Source organism: Homarus americanus, unplaced genomic scaffold, assembly GCF_018991925.1.
Source record: "Homarus americanus isolate GMGI-L3 unplaced genomic scaffold, GMGI_Hamer_2.0 scaffold3470, whole genome shotgun sequence".
Lineage (NCBI taxonomy): Eukaryota > Metazoa > Arthropoda > Malacostraca > Decapoda > Nephropidae > Homarus > Homarus americanus.
In genome coordinates, this window is record NW_024730257.1 from 10975 (window position 1) to 25649 (window position 14675).

Genomic DNA, 14675 nt, shown 5'->3' on the forward strand with positions numbered 1-14675 from the left:
AGTGCCACACCCTCCTTGCGTAAACACTTGCTTAGAATGTGTTGGTGCCACACCCTCCTTATGCGGCACTGTAGAATGTGTTGGTGCCACACCCTCCTTAGCCAAACACTGCTGAATGTGTTGGTGCCACACCCTCATGATCCAAGCACTGTGGGAATGTGTTGGTGCACCCTCCCCAGCCAAACCTGTAGAATGTGTTGGGTTGCCACACCCTCCTTAATGTAAAACACTGTAGAGATGTGTTGGTGCCACACACACCTCATGACCAAACACTGTAGAATGTGTTGGTGCCACACCCTCGCCAGCCAAACACTGTAGAGATGTGTTGAATGCTTGCCTCATGATCAAACACTGTAGAATGTGTTGGTGCCACACCCTCTTAAGTCAAACACTGTAAAAGGGAATGTGTTTGGTGCCCTCCTTGATCAAACACTGTAGAATGTGTTGGTGCCACCCCTCACTTAATCAGCACTGTAGAATGTGTTGGTGCCCACTAATCCTCAGCGTAAGATATATATATATATATATATATATATATATATATATATATATATATATATATATATATATATATATATATGCCTTTTCAACCATTTGTAGACGATGCCACACCATGAAGAAGGTTTGGCACCTTTATAGTCTTGGTTTAATGGCAATTGTTAAAAAGGATGATGACTGAGGACCGTAACGAAGATCGTTTAAAAGTTAGAGGAAAATGATAATTCAACCCCCAAACCAGTCCTCAAGATCCTTCCATCAATGTCGGGGCGGAACTAGAGCGATAACTGACAGGTGTGGACCTAAGAAAAAAGAGTTAATAAAATGGTCTTAGTGTTGAAAGAATTAACAAACAAAACAAAACCGGACAATACAAATCAGGGAACATTAAGGAATTATTGTTTAGTGTTGTAGAGGCGCGAGGTTTGAAATGGCGGCTGCAAAGGATGAAATCACCCCCACACACACACAGCCATCAGCGTCAACAGGAAGTCATCCGATGATTTCTCTCTCCTTATCACCCCAGCTTCCTCGGGGGTGACGTATTCTATGTTCTGGCACTACGTGATGTTGGAGACAGGACGTTGTGTTGTGACTTTGAGTACATTTGTTCAACTGGTACACCCATCAGGCCCCATCAGGTTGTTTTGCAGTGAACAAAATCCCACCACCAGCATAATAACGTGGATAAATTCCAAATAGGTTAAGTTTATTAAATATTATAGGTTAGGTTAGGTTGGTTTGGGTAACATTCAAGCTTGCCTCTGATTCTTTATGTCACAATGCAGAATGAATTTTATTGTGTGCGCCAATTTCAAGGTAATATGAACCATACGTACAAAGAAAGAGTTATACGCCACTATATAATGTTTAGGGCATTGTAAAAATTAACAGAGATATGTAAGAAGTAGACAGAAAATAAAAACAAAGGATGCTTAACAAGGTGCGCTGCTTAAGATGCTTATTTAATATGCAACACAGATGTCACGTCTTTGACGATATGCGCAGCTGGAAAAATTAATTGCTCTGCTCTTGAGTAACTGTTGTGTGGCCGCGCACGGGTGCAGCATAGAGGGAACATCATCACTAACATCCCTGACCGAGGAAATGACCATACGGAATTCTCAAATTCTCGTAACTGGAGAACGTGTCATTAAAGATGTTTCTCCTATCTCCACTCAGATATGGAGGAACTTTTGAGATACAAAACTTAGAGATTCAAGTTTTATGTAACTACCATCATTCTCTAAGGTACAATTTACTTGCATGCAATTTTTTAAAGGTTTTGTAGTAAAATGCGGAAGCAGATGCAGCACATATACTCACATCGCGAAGGAAAAGTTGGTGAAGGCAGTACCAGGGTTTTGCCAACTGAAAAACTGCTTAGTGTTCAGAGAAGTGAAGCAATCGTGCATTCGGCAGCTCCATGTTATCAGAAAATTTAACATGAAAATTTCCTTCAAACTGGCAGAGGTGTGATAATGTAGCTGTTTCATTTCGTACTACGGAAATATGACAAGGACCACAAATAACTTCGAAATTATATGGAAACGCGACCGTAAAAGGGAGAGAAATAACCAAACGAAATTGGAGAGCAGAATCACACAAATCCTAAAAATTAAAAAAAATATCCAAACAATTCAGCTTCGTTGTCACTACGGGAGTCAGCTCATAAAGGGCGAACACGCATAGATAGATAGAGATGCCTGACAGTTCAAGAAGTGAGGTAGATTGTTGCCTGGGCAGTAACCCCTTGAGTGAGAGACCGCTTGGTCCTTGTACTCGAGGCGAATATGTTTCTTCACTTTTTGGAGCTGCATAATATAATATATATATTCTCGTACTCACAGCTGAAAGGAACATCAGTTGGATTCGAATTTGTTTTATTATATACAACTGTGTCTCTCAGTAAGGGTCCGATTCCAAGAGTTGACAATCATGTTGCTGTGAATCGTTCCATGTATAACGAACGATCTTTAGGAGAACAGAGTGTTTATTGATAGTTAGCCGGTGTAGTGGTTATATTACGCGTAGGCTTGCCTCCCTACTGCTCCTCACTATGGATATAGGCAGAGCCATAGAGTTCGGCCAAATCGGTTATAAGCTGGCGCCATGTTTGTTACTCAGCTGTTGAAGTTTGTGCTCGTACTGTAGAGGATGATGATTATGATGATTTATATTCAGTAAAATTATCAGACATGTTTAAGATTGAATAAACATGTTTATAAACTATGTGGGAGACAGCCCAAGAAGACTTCCCACCCGCCAAGTAACAGCAAGGCGCCCGGTTGGCCGAACTCTCTATGGCTCTGGAATATAAGTTGATTCTCCCCATCTTTCCTCCTCACATATATATCCTCACGATTGGGTGGTCTGAGGCGACAAATGACCCCGTAGAGTCAAGTGTGCCTTATATTGCTTGTCTGTTTGTCTGTCTAACCTTCTATATCGTTCTCACTATCTCTCCACTCACCGCTAGTTGTTTGGTAGCGCCGCACGAGCTGGTAATTTCAAGGGTGTTGTCAGAAGAGGAGAGCCTCTGGGGTCGCTGAAGGATATCCTCTAAGATCTTGAGCCACTTCTCCCTCTCCTCGCTCGTGTCCGCCGCCTCATGGAACACAAAACAAAATCAATAAGGGAGAGAGGAAAGGGGAAACCGGAATAAAAAGAAAATACAGATTAGGACAAGACGAAAGTACAATCTAATGACGAATCTTGACAATCAAGAAAAAAATTGCTTCTATTTCAAAGGAAAAATTTAAGTTTACTCAACTTGATCAAATCGACCATAGATCAAATCGACGAGAGATCATGTCTCAGGTGAGGAGTGAACACCTACTGGTTTAAGGCATAATTTCCTCTAGGACTTCTTCACCCCAGCCACTTCTACACACTTTCTCGCCCCGTCAACATTACCTCTCCACTCTAGTTACTCCGCACCTCAGCACCCCTGCACTCCCATCTCCTCCACTGCCTTCATATTGCTGTCCCCCCAGGCCTGCCATGACATCCTCTATCCCCCATCTCATCATCCTCCATATCCTCATGCACCTCCTCCTCATTCCTACCATCTTGTAGCTCCACACATTCTTCCCCGTCTCAATACTTCCTCACTATTTCATATATGCTTCCCTGTCACAAAACTCCTCCACTCCTACACATGTTAAATATCTAGTGACTCTACGGCGCTTCCTTCCTCAACACACCGCAACACTACCATCGCCCTTGCAACACATAACCACATTCCAAATATATTCAAATCCTCCATTGAATACTCCAATCCTCCTAGCAGCACATCCTATCTCACTCCTACACTCAAAATCCCACAATAACACCCTAACAACACTCTAGATCCCCCAAACACCCTCGCGATATATCAATCCCTTTTCAACACATCCCAACTACACTGTAACACACCCTCAAACTTTCAGGAACTCTCCCAGACACCCACGATCTATCCCCACAGCAATAAATTATACCCCCTAAAACACCTACCCCAGCAACACTTCATTCCCCCTAAAACACCTACAACACCCTCTCTCCCCAGCAATGCCACACAACACCCTCCCACCAACAACCCACATGGAGGGCTCACTAGATTCATGGAGGAGAGGTTCCGGCGCGAGAGATGAAAAGGAAAGTGAGTCTTCATTATCCCGGGTTTGGTGAGGCGGACGTTTTCAAGCAGGGCCAGGTCCAGCGAGCCTTTGAGCCCTGACAGCTTCTCGTAGTCATGCTGCGAGCGGTAGTACGTCAGTAGGCGGCCGTCCAGCACGAAGTAGTACCGCTTCCAGGAGCTGAATGGTCCCTGTGGGAAAAGGAGTAAGAGTGAGTAGGTGAAGGAGTGAATAGGGGAAGGAATGAGTAGCTGGAGGAGTGAGTAGGTGAAGAAGTGAGTAATTGGAGGAGTGAGTAGGTGACAGAGGGAGATGGTGAAAGGTAGAGGAGGTGGAGGAAGGAGTAGGTGAGGGGAATAGCCAGGGAAAGAGTGAGCAGGTGGAAGAGAGTTGTGAGAGGATAGTCGGACGAGAGGAGGAGTTTCTATAAGATAGTCATACTACTCACAATGATGTAATCTAAACCGGTTTAAGAATTCAGTGAAACGTAAACATGACAAAACACAAATTTCTCTCAACTTAACACATTAAATTGTAAATCACAAATAAAACTCATTACTGGAGAAAACAATTCTTGAGATCTTCAGAGTTGAAAAAATCCTCAGTGGTTTACGGTTGTACTAATATTGCTAAGATTCATTCCTATACGATACTGTTAACCTTAACTTTATAAATAATCCTTAAGTTTTAATACCAATTCACAGTGATCCTGAATTTAGTTATAACCTTTGATTGGCTATGAGAAAACACTGAGGTGACAAGAGGTGAAAGGTGACAAGAGGTGAAAGGATGACAAGAGGTGAAAGGTGACAAGAGGTGAAAGGTGACAAGAGGTGAAAGGATGACAAGAGGTGTAAGGTGACAAGAGGTGTAAGGTGACAAAAGGTGTAAGGTGACAAGAGGTGTAAGGTGACAAGAGGTGTAAGGTGAGAGGAGGTGTAATGTCACAAGAGGTGTAAGGTGACAAGAGGTGTAAGGTGACAAGAGGTGTAAGGTGACAAGAGGTGTAAGGTGAGAGGAGGTGTAATGTCACAAGAGGTGTAAGGTGACCAAAGGTGTAAGGTGACAAGAGGTGTAAGGTGACAAGAGGTGTAAGGTGAGAGGAGGTGTAATGTCACAAGAGGTGTAAGGTGACAAAAGGTGTAAGGTAACAAGAGGTGTAAGGTGACAAGAAGTGACTCCAGAATTTTCTCCATATCTCTTTCGTGATTAGTTGTTCGCTCCTTGTTCCTTAATTATGATGAAAAAAAAGTAACGTATGAAAATTTTAACATTTTTGTGGTGGAATTTCTGTCAGAGGATGTGGTGTGTGGCGTGTGCTAGTGACGCACAGGCTAACACCACTCGTAGGTGGGGGGGTAGCGGGCTACATGTACACACTAGCTCTTTCTATTGTTACTTAATCCTTACTTGCAAAGCCAGATAAATGCTCACCTCTCCCTGTACTTGACTGATAGATTAGTAACGATATAGCTTATTAACCGCCCCTGAGGGATATTATGTGGGGGTTGATTGTGTGTGCATAGTGTTGACTTTGTTGAAATGAAAGACTGTGTAGTGTTGTCATAAAATATATCTGTACTTCTCTTGATTACGTCAGTCTTAAGAATAGCAAAGTGTCTCCGTAACCCAAACAAATTGTGAGAAGCAAGTAACCATACGTCGCAATCCATTTGAGAGAGAGAGAGAGAGAGAGAGAGAGAGAGAGAGAGAGAGAGAGTATTTATTAAATTTGTAGTGTCGATTAATGGACTACTTAATCAGAAAACATGAATCTTTCGCCGTCAGTGAGGGAGTTAGTGAGTCAGTTGTTAATTCAAGTTTGATTGATTCAGTTTAGTCAAGAAAAATTAATAAGTGCACTTGGCAGTTACCACCGTCAGTGGGACACAGAGGTGCTGGCGAAGCGATAAATTATATGATCATCAAAGGCGGTATATTATTATTATTATTATTATTATTATTATTATTATTATTATTATTATTATTATTATTATTATTATTATTATTATTATTATTATTATTATTATTATTATTATTTATTTTTGTTATTATTACTAGGATTACCACACTTATGGGACCTCAATAAACCAAAACATTCGTATTATAAATATATTAGCGATTAACGTGTATTAATATTACAGAATACAAGACACTATTAATAAATATAATACATTGAATATTAAATTAATACTGAATACGATAATTGCACAGTTAATGAACGTCGGGTCTGGATTAGTACTTGGTTTTCATTGGTCAAATTAATGAAATTTTATTTTTTTTCGAGAGAATTTGAGTTAAATGAATAGATAAATTATACGCTAATAATATACTGAAATTTTATAGTTTTGATGACTAATGTGTGTGTGTGTGTGTGTGTGTGTGTGTGTGTGTGTGTGTGTGTGTGTGTGTGTGTGTGTGTGTGTGTGTGTGTGTGTGTGTGTGTGTGCGTGCGTGTGTGTGTGTGTGTGCGTGTGTGTGTGTGTGTGTGTGTGTGTGTGCGTGCGTGTGTGTGTGTGTGTGTGTGTGTGTGTGTGCGTGCGTGCGTGTGTGTGTGTGTGTGTGCGTGTGTGTGTGTGTGTGTGTGTGTGTGTGTGTGTGTGTGTGTGCGTGTGTGTGTGTGTGTGTGTGTGTGTGTGTGTGTGTGTGTGTGTGTGTGTGTGTGTGCGTGTGTGTGTGTGTGTGTGTGTGTGTGTGCGTGCGTGCGTGCGTGCGTGCGTGCGTGCGTGCGTGCGTGCGTGCGTGCGTGTGTGTGTGTGATTCCGGTGACGTTGTTGCACCACTGAGACACATCCTGAAATCTCTCCTCCCTAACTCTCCCTCTCACTACTGTTCTCTCTAGCTGGTGCCTCTCTCTCTCTCTCTCCTCTCTACTCTATCTCCCCTTTGAACACTATTTTTCATTCTCTCTCCCTAGCCCGTTCTCTCTCCTCTTTCTTTCTCAATCCATCCCTCACTACCCTTCTCCCACGGTCACTTCCATCTCCTCCTATCTCCCTCTCACTCTCCCTCCTATCCCCCACCCACCTTCCTTTCACCTCTCTCTCTCTCTTTTTTTCATTATTCCCTCTCTCTTTCACCCTTTTCCCTTTTATCTGTTTCTCTCTGCCCTTCTCTCTGTTTCTTTACCTCCCCGTTTCTCAATCTCCTCTTCCTTGAAATATTAACCATTTAAGTCGCGTTATTTCCATGTATGGTAAGAGGCAGATTATTCTGATTTGCGATGACACCACGTTGTTATTACTCTCCCTATCTTATCATTTCTTCCTCCACACTTCCTCTCTCTGTCTCTCTTAAGAGCTCTCTCTCTCTTTCCTCTTTGTCTCTTAGTATCTCCCCCTCTCTCTCCTTTTCTCCTCTGTCTGCCTGTCTGTTTGTCTGTCTGTTTCTTCTCTGTCTCTTACTATATCTCTGCCTTTCTCTGTCTTTTAAAATCTATCTCTCATAAGAAGCAGTGAAGGCCCGTGAGAATGTCATTAGTTGGGGGTCACAAGTTCTGTCAATATGACGGGGCGGTAAATATTGGTTAAGGAGTTAAAAACATTGACAGATACAATTGACAACAGCTTGACTGACGGAATAGTTAGACGAACAATTTAAATGGACGAATAGAAGATATATAAAAAAAAACAACCTAACCTAACCTAACCTAACCTAACTAACCTAACATACCATAACTTAACCTAACCTAACAGATACTGTGGACCATAATTATATCCTTGAGTACTTAGAGTGCTTACGTGTGTATGTGTGTGTGTGTGTGTGTGTGTGTGTGTGTATGTGTGTGTGTGTGTGTGTAAAGATTGATATAAAGTACACAAATGGAAGCGTAGGAATAATATCTTTTTTATTTAGATAATTTAATTATTCTTTACATCAGATACAACAATTCTCTGATACGTTTAATATCATGATAAGATCCCCTGTGTTTATGAGTGCTATGGACTCAGGTTAAAATGATCAACTTACTGTACTGTATATTGTCTTTCCCCTTATTGAAACATGTGATTTTTAGGATCAGATAAGAAGGGATTCCTCTAAGCGAAATTAACATGGGAGTAGTACATGAGGTAAGAGCACACATGGGGTAGTACATGAGGTAAGAGTACACATGGGGTAGTACATGAGGTAAGAGTACACATGGGAGTAGTACATGAGGTAAGAGTACACATGGGGTAGTACATGAGGTAAGAATACACATGGGGTAGTACATTAGGTAAGAGTACACATGAGGTAGTACATTAGGTAAGAGTACACATGGGGTAGTACATTAGGTAAGAGTACACATGGGGTAGTACATTAGGTGAGAGTACACATGGTGGTGGGTCTACAATCGAGCGGCTAAGAAAGGAATGTTTCATAATCATTGTTGTGAATTATGAGCGAGGAAAATATGCACGATGGGTGAAGCGGGTGTGTACTGTAAGTATTGTAAGTTGTAAACAAGAGTAATTCTTTGGTAATAATGACTAGTAACGTTGATAATAGTAAAGTAGAAGTTATATTTAGTATATATAAAAGCAACAATAAACTTATCTAAGCTACACTGAAGTCCAGGTGTACTATTGTAGCAATTTTTGATCTGGATAAGGCGGAAAATTAATGTGTTACAGAGACAGGTAGCTGAAGAGGCCGTATTATTTTACGATGATCGATAATTATAATGTATGGTAGATAACAAGTAAAAGATAATGGATAATATATAATGCAGAATCATTATAATCACTTAAGGTGCCAGCTATATGTCTAAGGGTTGGAGACCACGGCCCTCCACTTCACCCATCTTCATGAATTTTTTTTACCAATCCTGTCTGATTTTATATTACCTTCGGGATTAAAACTTTAAATTTCATTGATCAATTTCAGTCTGTGCCTTCTCCTGGCCTCCCTACCGCCAATTTTACCCAATAAGAACAACAACGAAAGTATTATCTATAAAGTGAATATTTGGTATTAGTTTTCACTGGTGTTTGTTGGACACAGAACATAGCCATGCCTAACTCCCTGCCTATCCCTTAACTACCTCGTAAGCTCATTATTTACGAACACTGCAACCTAATCTTACCATTAGATACAACTATCAAAATTCTAATATAATATCATTAATGCCTATAAATTTATCGTATTTTATCCAATTTATATATTTTCAAAATCCAATTCCACAAAACAGCAATAAAAAATTTCTAAACCTCTAAAGATTTTTCACTTAGTACTATCAAATAAAATAAACCTTCCCTATATTGATAATCTTTTCCTTTTCTCTATCTCTCTTGATCTCTCTATTTAATTATCTCTCTCTCTCTCTCTCTCTCTCTCTCTCTCGCAAGGATCCACACATCCCTGATATTGATACCATTGCCATCTCACTTGGTCACACCGCATCCTCTACCTCCCAAGATTCAGACCTCAGTGATTGTGACAGTAACAGTATTGCTTCTATTGAACCCAATGGCTGGTGTGGCACCAATGTTCTGAGCTGTGGGCCGCCCCCTACCACCCTCCGCTCTGTACCTGACGCCCCACCTGCTAAACAGCCGAATCAGCTGATTCTGCATTTCTCTAAGCATTCACACAAATACATCGCTGATCGGTTTAATTGGACGACAAAGTACTACAAACAACACGGGTTCACCCATAAATGGAACCGAAACTATGTCAAGCGTTTGACTCCTGAGGTCCATGAAACTCTTAGTACTATCGGGTATGGCGGGATTGTCCTCGTGCCTCCACCAGCTGACGCTGCTGATATCGAAGATGTACGTGAATATAATCCTCGTATAGTCGGTTTACGCCGACTCTATCGAGGGAATCACCGCAAGCCGCCGTCGGTGCTAAATGGAAAGGAGGGGGGGGGGGGTTAGTGCCCACCGACTGTAGAACCCTATGATCCCGGGACTGCTTTTTGTGTTGTCTGTTGCCATTGGGGTCCCACCATCGCCGCCTTCTGACCGATGTAATCGTCCTAGATGTCATTTCTATATTCACGTAACCATCATTCCGCCGTTTATGCTCAGAAAATCAGACACCACCGTGATAGGGGTGATGTGGGCCTGGTAGTTGGTTGAACCCAGGTGCTGCAATTGTCGTGGCCAGCACAATGCTGACTCCTGGCACTGCCCCAAACGTCCGTCTGTTCCTGGGGATAAGTCCCCTCACCCACCCCAAGGCCTCTTCACCCACCATCTCCCCAGCTGACCTCTGCCAGGCAACCCTGGTCTGCTGACTCCCCCACCTTCCTCTCTCCGCTCCGGGCCACGCCTGCCCTTCAACTTCCTGCAGCACGTCATCCTCCATCGTCACCTCCACCTCAACCCCACTCTGACGTTGGCCCATACCGATGACATGCACGTGGACTAAGTGTATCCGTCAGGAAGGACGTCCCCTATCAACCTCTCGACCTCTTCCTTGTCGCTGCAACTACCGACGCACACGTCATCACACTTACACTAAATGGTCTGTCCCTTAATATTGGCATTGCCTATGTGCCCCCTCCCTCCTCACTGTGTCTATCCTAACACAGCACAGTCCCCAGCCGTCACGAACGCCCCTTCCTCCTGACCAATATCCCTCCTCCTTCAGACAGGCCTGGTACTTGACATATTAGGGACTTGCCACGCCTTGCCATAAACAGATGAATATATAGGGAATTCTCCTGCGACATATTTATCCTGTTACTATATGTAATTTATTGACACAATCCATGGCCTTTCAGGCAATCATGAACTCCTCATGCTTCCCTGTTGGGCGCTGTAAACGCTTCTGCGCTTCGCCTTGCACAGGATGCAAGGGGGTGCCTAATAAACTAGCCCCTCGAGGGGCAAATCTGAAATCTGCAATTCTCTCTCTCTCTCTCTCTCTCTCTCTCTCTCTCTCTCTCTCTCTCTCTCTCTCTCTCCTTTCCTCCCTCTCAATGCCTCTCCCTCCTCCTCTCTTATTCTCTCTCCCTTCTTCCCTCCTTTCCTCTCTCTCTCCCTTCCTCCCTCCTTCCCTCTCTCTCTCTCTCTCTCTAAACCCCATTGTCTTAGTTGACAAGCATTTTATCTTAATCCTATACCTCCCACTCGCGTTTTTATTATCAATGTAGTGGATCACCTAGAGAATAGCCACCCCAGCTTATTTGACCTGAAGATTAACTACCCGAATGCTTCCTGGAATGTTTGTTATGTTATGTTAGGTTAGGTTAGGTTAAGTTAGGTTAGGTAAGATTAGGTTATGTTATGTTATGTTATGCGAAGTTATGTTATGTTAGGTTAGTTTAGATTAGGTTGGATTATATTAGATTTGTTTAAAGTAGGTTAAGTTAGTTGACGTTAAGGTAGGTTCGCTTTAGGTAAGTTAGGTTAGGTTAAGTCAAGTTAGGTTAATTTAGCGGTAGGATCATTTATCTAAAGTGAAATAGTTAGCCTAGATAAGCGTATCATAAGGCTCATGTTTATTTCAGGTAACAACACATAAATATAAAATAAACGTAATATAATATAATAGATAGTAAGGAATAGAGAATAAAAGACAAGAAACAATAGACAATAACAATAGATTATAGAGCATACAAGAGAGTCGATAACATATGATAAACAATAGCATAAAATAGATGATAGAAGAAAATAACACAATAAATAATGAATAGTAAGAGGCAATGGAACAAAGAATAAGGAGATATACGATAATAGGAAGGAGAGAAAGAGAGAGAGAAAGAGAGAGAGAGAGAGAGAGAGAGAGAGAGAGAGAGAGAGAGAGAGAGAGAGAGAGTAGACAAGAGCCTCGACTGCGTGAATTTGTAAACAATAGTATTAAGAGTGTTAGTTCAGCAGCCTTGGTAACACCCTACACCGTACTGCTTACTCTTGTGTTTGTATAAAAGAAGGTATTTCACAATTATATTCCTGTTGGTATATAATGTTTACAGATCTCCGACTGCCTGTGTTTGTCTTTGTTATGTTATGTTAGCTTAGGTTAAGTTCGATTAGGTTATGTGTATGGTGACGCAGTACGTTTATGTGTGTGTGTGTGTGTGTGTGTGTGTGTGTGGGTGTGTGTGGGTGTGTGTGGGTTTACCCAACTATAACATGTCGTCACGCTGGCCTTACACGGTGACAAGGGATCGACAACTTGAGGTGTTATTGTAAGTTTTGTGTTGAGTAATAATGTCACGTGCAGGGTAGCTGATCAGTCTGTGCTGTCGTTCAGGCCTGGTTCATTGTGTGTATGGTGAGCCAGAGTGTGTGTGTGTGTGTGTTTTATTAGGTGCAAGACAATTTTAAATAAGCATGATATAAATTGCATGAGTGATTCATTATTATTTTTTCTGAAATGCTTACTATAACCTAAACATTCCTAACCTAACCTAACCAAAACATTCCTAACCTAACCTAACCAAAACATTCCTAACCTAACCTAACCAAAACATTCCTAACCTAACCTAACCAAAACATTCCTAACCTAACCTAACCTGACCTAAACATTCCTAACCTAACCTGACCTAAACATTCCTAACCTAACCTGACCTAAACATTCCTAACCTAACCTAACCAAAACATTCCTAACCTAACCTAAACATTCCTAACCTAACCTGACCTAAACATTCCTAACCTAACCTAACCTAAACATTCCTAACCTAACCTAACCTAAACATTCCTAACCTAACCTGACCTAAACAATCCTCTCCACTCACCTTCTTAATGCAGAGAAACCCCTGTGATTTTACTTCCTTGCTCGCCTCCTTTTCTTTTGGTCTCTTTATTTCTTCCACTTCTTTCTTCCATTTGGTGCTTGGTGAATTTTTCATCTCTTTTTCCTTCTTTACTTTCTGTTCTTTCTTCTCCTTCTGTTCTTCTTTCTCTTTATGTTTCTTCTTGTCTTTATCTTCATTTTTCTCTTTACGTTTTTTCTTCTCTGTATCTTCCTTCTTCTCTTTATGTTCTGTCTTCTCCTTATGCTCCTTCTTCTCTGTATCTTCCTTCTTCTCTTTGTGTTCTGTCTTCTCCTTATGCTCCTTCTCTGTATCTTCCTTCTTCTCTTTGTGTTCTGGCTTCTCCTTATGCTCCTTCTCTGTATCTTCCTTCTTCTCTCTATGTTCTGTCTTCTCCTTATGCTCCTTCTTCTCTTTGTGTTCTGTCTTCTCCTTATGCTCCTTCTTCTCTTTGTGTTCTGTCTTCTCCTTATGCTCCTTCTTCTCTGTATCTTCCTTCTTCTCTTTGTGTTCTGTCTTCTCCTTATGCTCCTTCTTCTCTGTATCTTCCTTCTTCTCTTTGTGTTCTGTCTTCTCCTTATGCTCCTTCTTCTCTGTATCTTCCTTCTTTTCTTTATGTTTTGTCTTCTCCTTATGCTCCTTCTCTGTATCTTCCTTCTTCTCTTTGTGTTCTGTCTTCTCCTTATGCTCCTTCTCTGTATCTTCCTTCTTCTCTTTGTATTCTGTCTTCTTTTCTTCCTTCTGTTCTGTCTTCTCTTTTCCTTCCTTCTTCCCCATCTTTTCTGTCTTCTCTTTGTGATCTATTTTCTCTTTGTGTTCTTTCTTCTTTCTCTTATCTTTCTCACCATCTTTCTCTTCGTCCTCCTTTTCCTTTCTGTCTCTTTTCTCTCTTTTATCTTGTGTTTTCTCTTCTGTCCCGTCACCAATATCTTTAGAAGCTTTCTCCTCAATTTCGCTCTTGGTTTTATCTTTAACACCTCCCTCTTCTTTCTTCACCTTACTGTGTGGTTTTTCTTCCTTTTCTTTTAAACTTTCTTTCACCCTTTCCTTTTTTTTGACTCTCTTTTGGTTATCGTTTTCATGGTCCGAGTTACGGTGTTTTTCCTCCGTGTTTTCTTCACTGTCTTTCCTTCGTTCTTGGTTCCTGTCTTTCTTATGATATCCTCGTTTGTCAACGTTTGACTTCTCGTTTTTTTCCTTCACCTTGTCTTTGTTACTACTGTCATTAGATTTCTCCTCTTTTTCAGTGTTTTCCTTTTTATCGTCACTCTTTTCTTTCTTCTCTTTTTTGGCTATGTCTTCTTTCTCCTCTTTGCTCTCTCCAACTTCCTCGTCGTGTTTATGAGCTTCATCTCCTTTTTCCTTGTCTTCTGGAGATCTATCATCATTTTCTTTTTTGTTTTGTTCCATTTTTTCCATAAACTCTTTATTCTTTATCAGTTCCTCATCCTGCCTTTTCAAGAAGACCTGCAGGTTGCTCTTGAAAGTTGCCTCGTCAAGATTCGTTGAAGAATGTGGGGTCGTAGGCGTGTCAGGCGCCGAATCGACAGCAGGCGACGAGGATGAATCACATCCATCCTCCATCTTGACAATCTAGTGCGCTCTAGGACCTCTTGTGTTTACTATCGTCAGAGGGCGACTTTTTTGTTGTATGGGGATATTTAGGTTTACTCTTGTAAAGTTAATAACTGACACTAAAGTATAGGATGCCTATCAGTTTAATAGTTCAAAATCGTATTTTCTTAGTTTCAAATCAACACTCGACGTAATTGACGTAATTGTTCAAACTTACATTCCGAGATCCGATTTTGTTATTACAATTAATTCCACCAATAATTAGTTAACGCACATTGCTATAGCAATACGTAACT

General features: G+C 41.3%; 1 protein-coding gene across 1 annotated transcript; it reads right to left on the reverse strand.

The window, feature by feature from the left end:
- Positions 1–636: 636 nt before the first annotated feature.
- On the reverse strand, positions 637–14388 carry LOC121866931 (nucleolar protein 58-like). Its single transcript, XM_042366682.1, has 4 exons — positions 14131–14388; positions 12787–13554; positions 4094–4306; positions 637–3106 (listed from the first exon to the last, which is right to left on the reverse strand). Exons 1-4 carry the CDS (start codon positions 14386–14388, stop codon positions 2942–2944), a joined length of 1404 nt encoding a protein of 467 aa, XP_042222616.1. The 3' UTR covers positions 637–2941.
- Between the last annotated feature and the right edge of the window lie 287 nt (positions 14389–14675).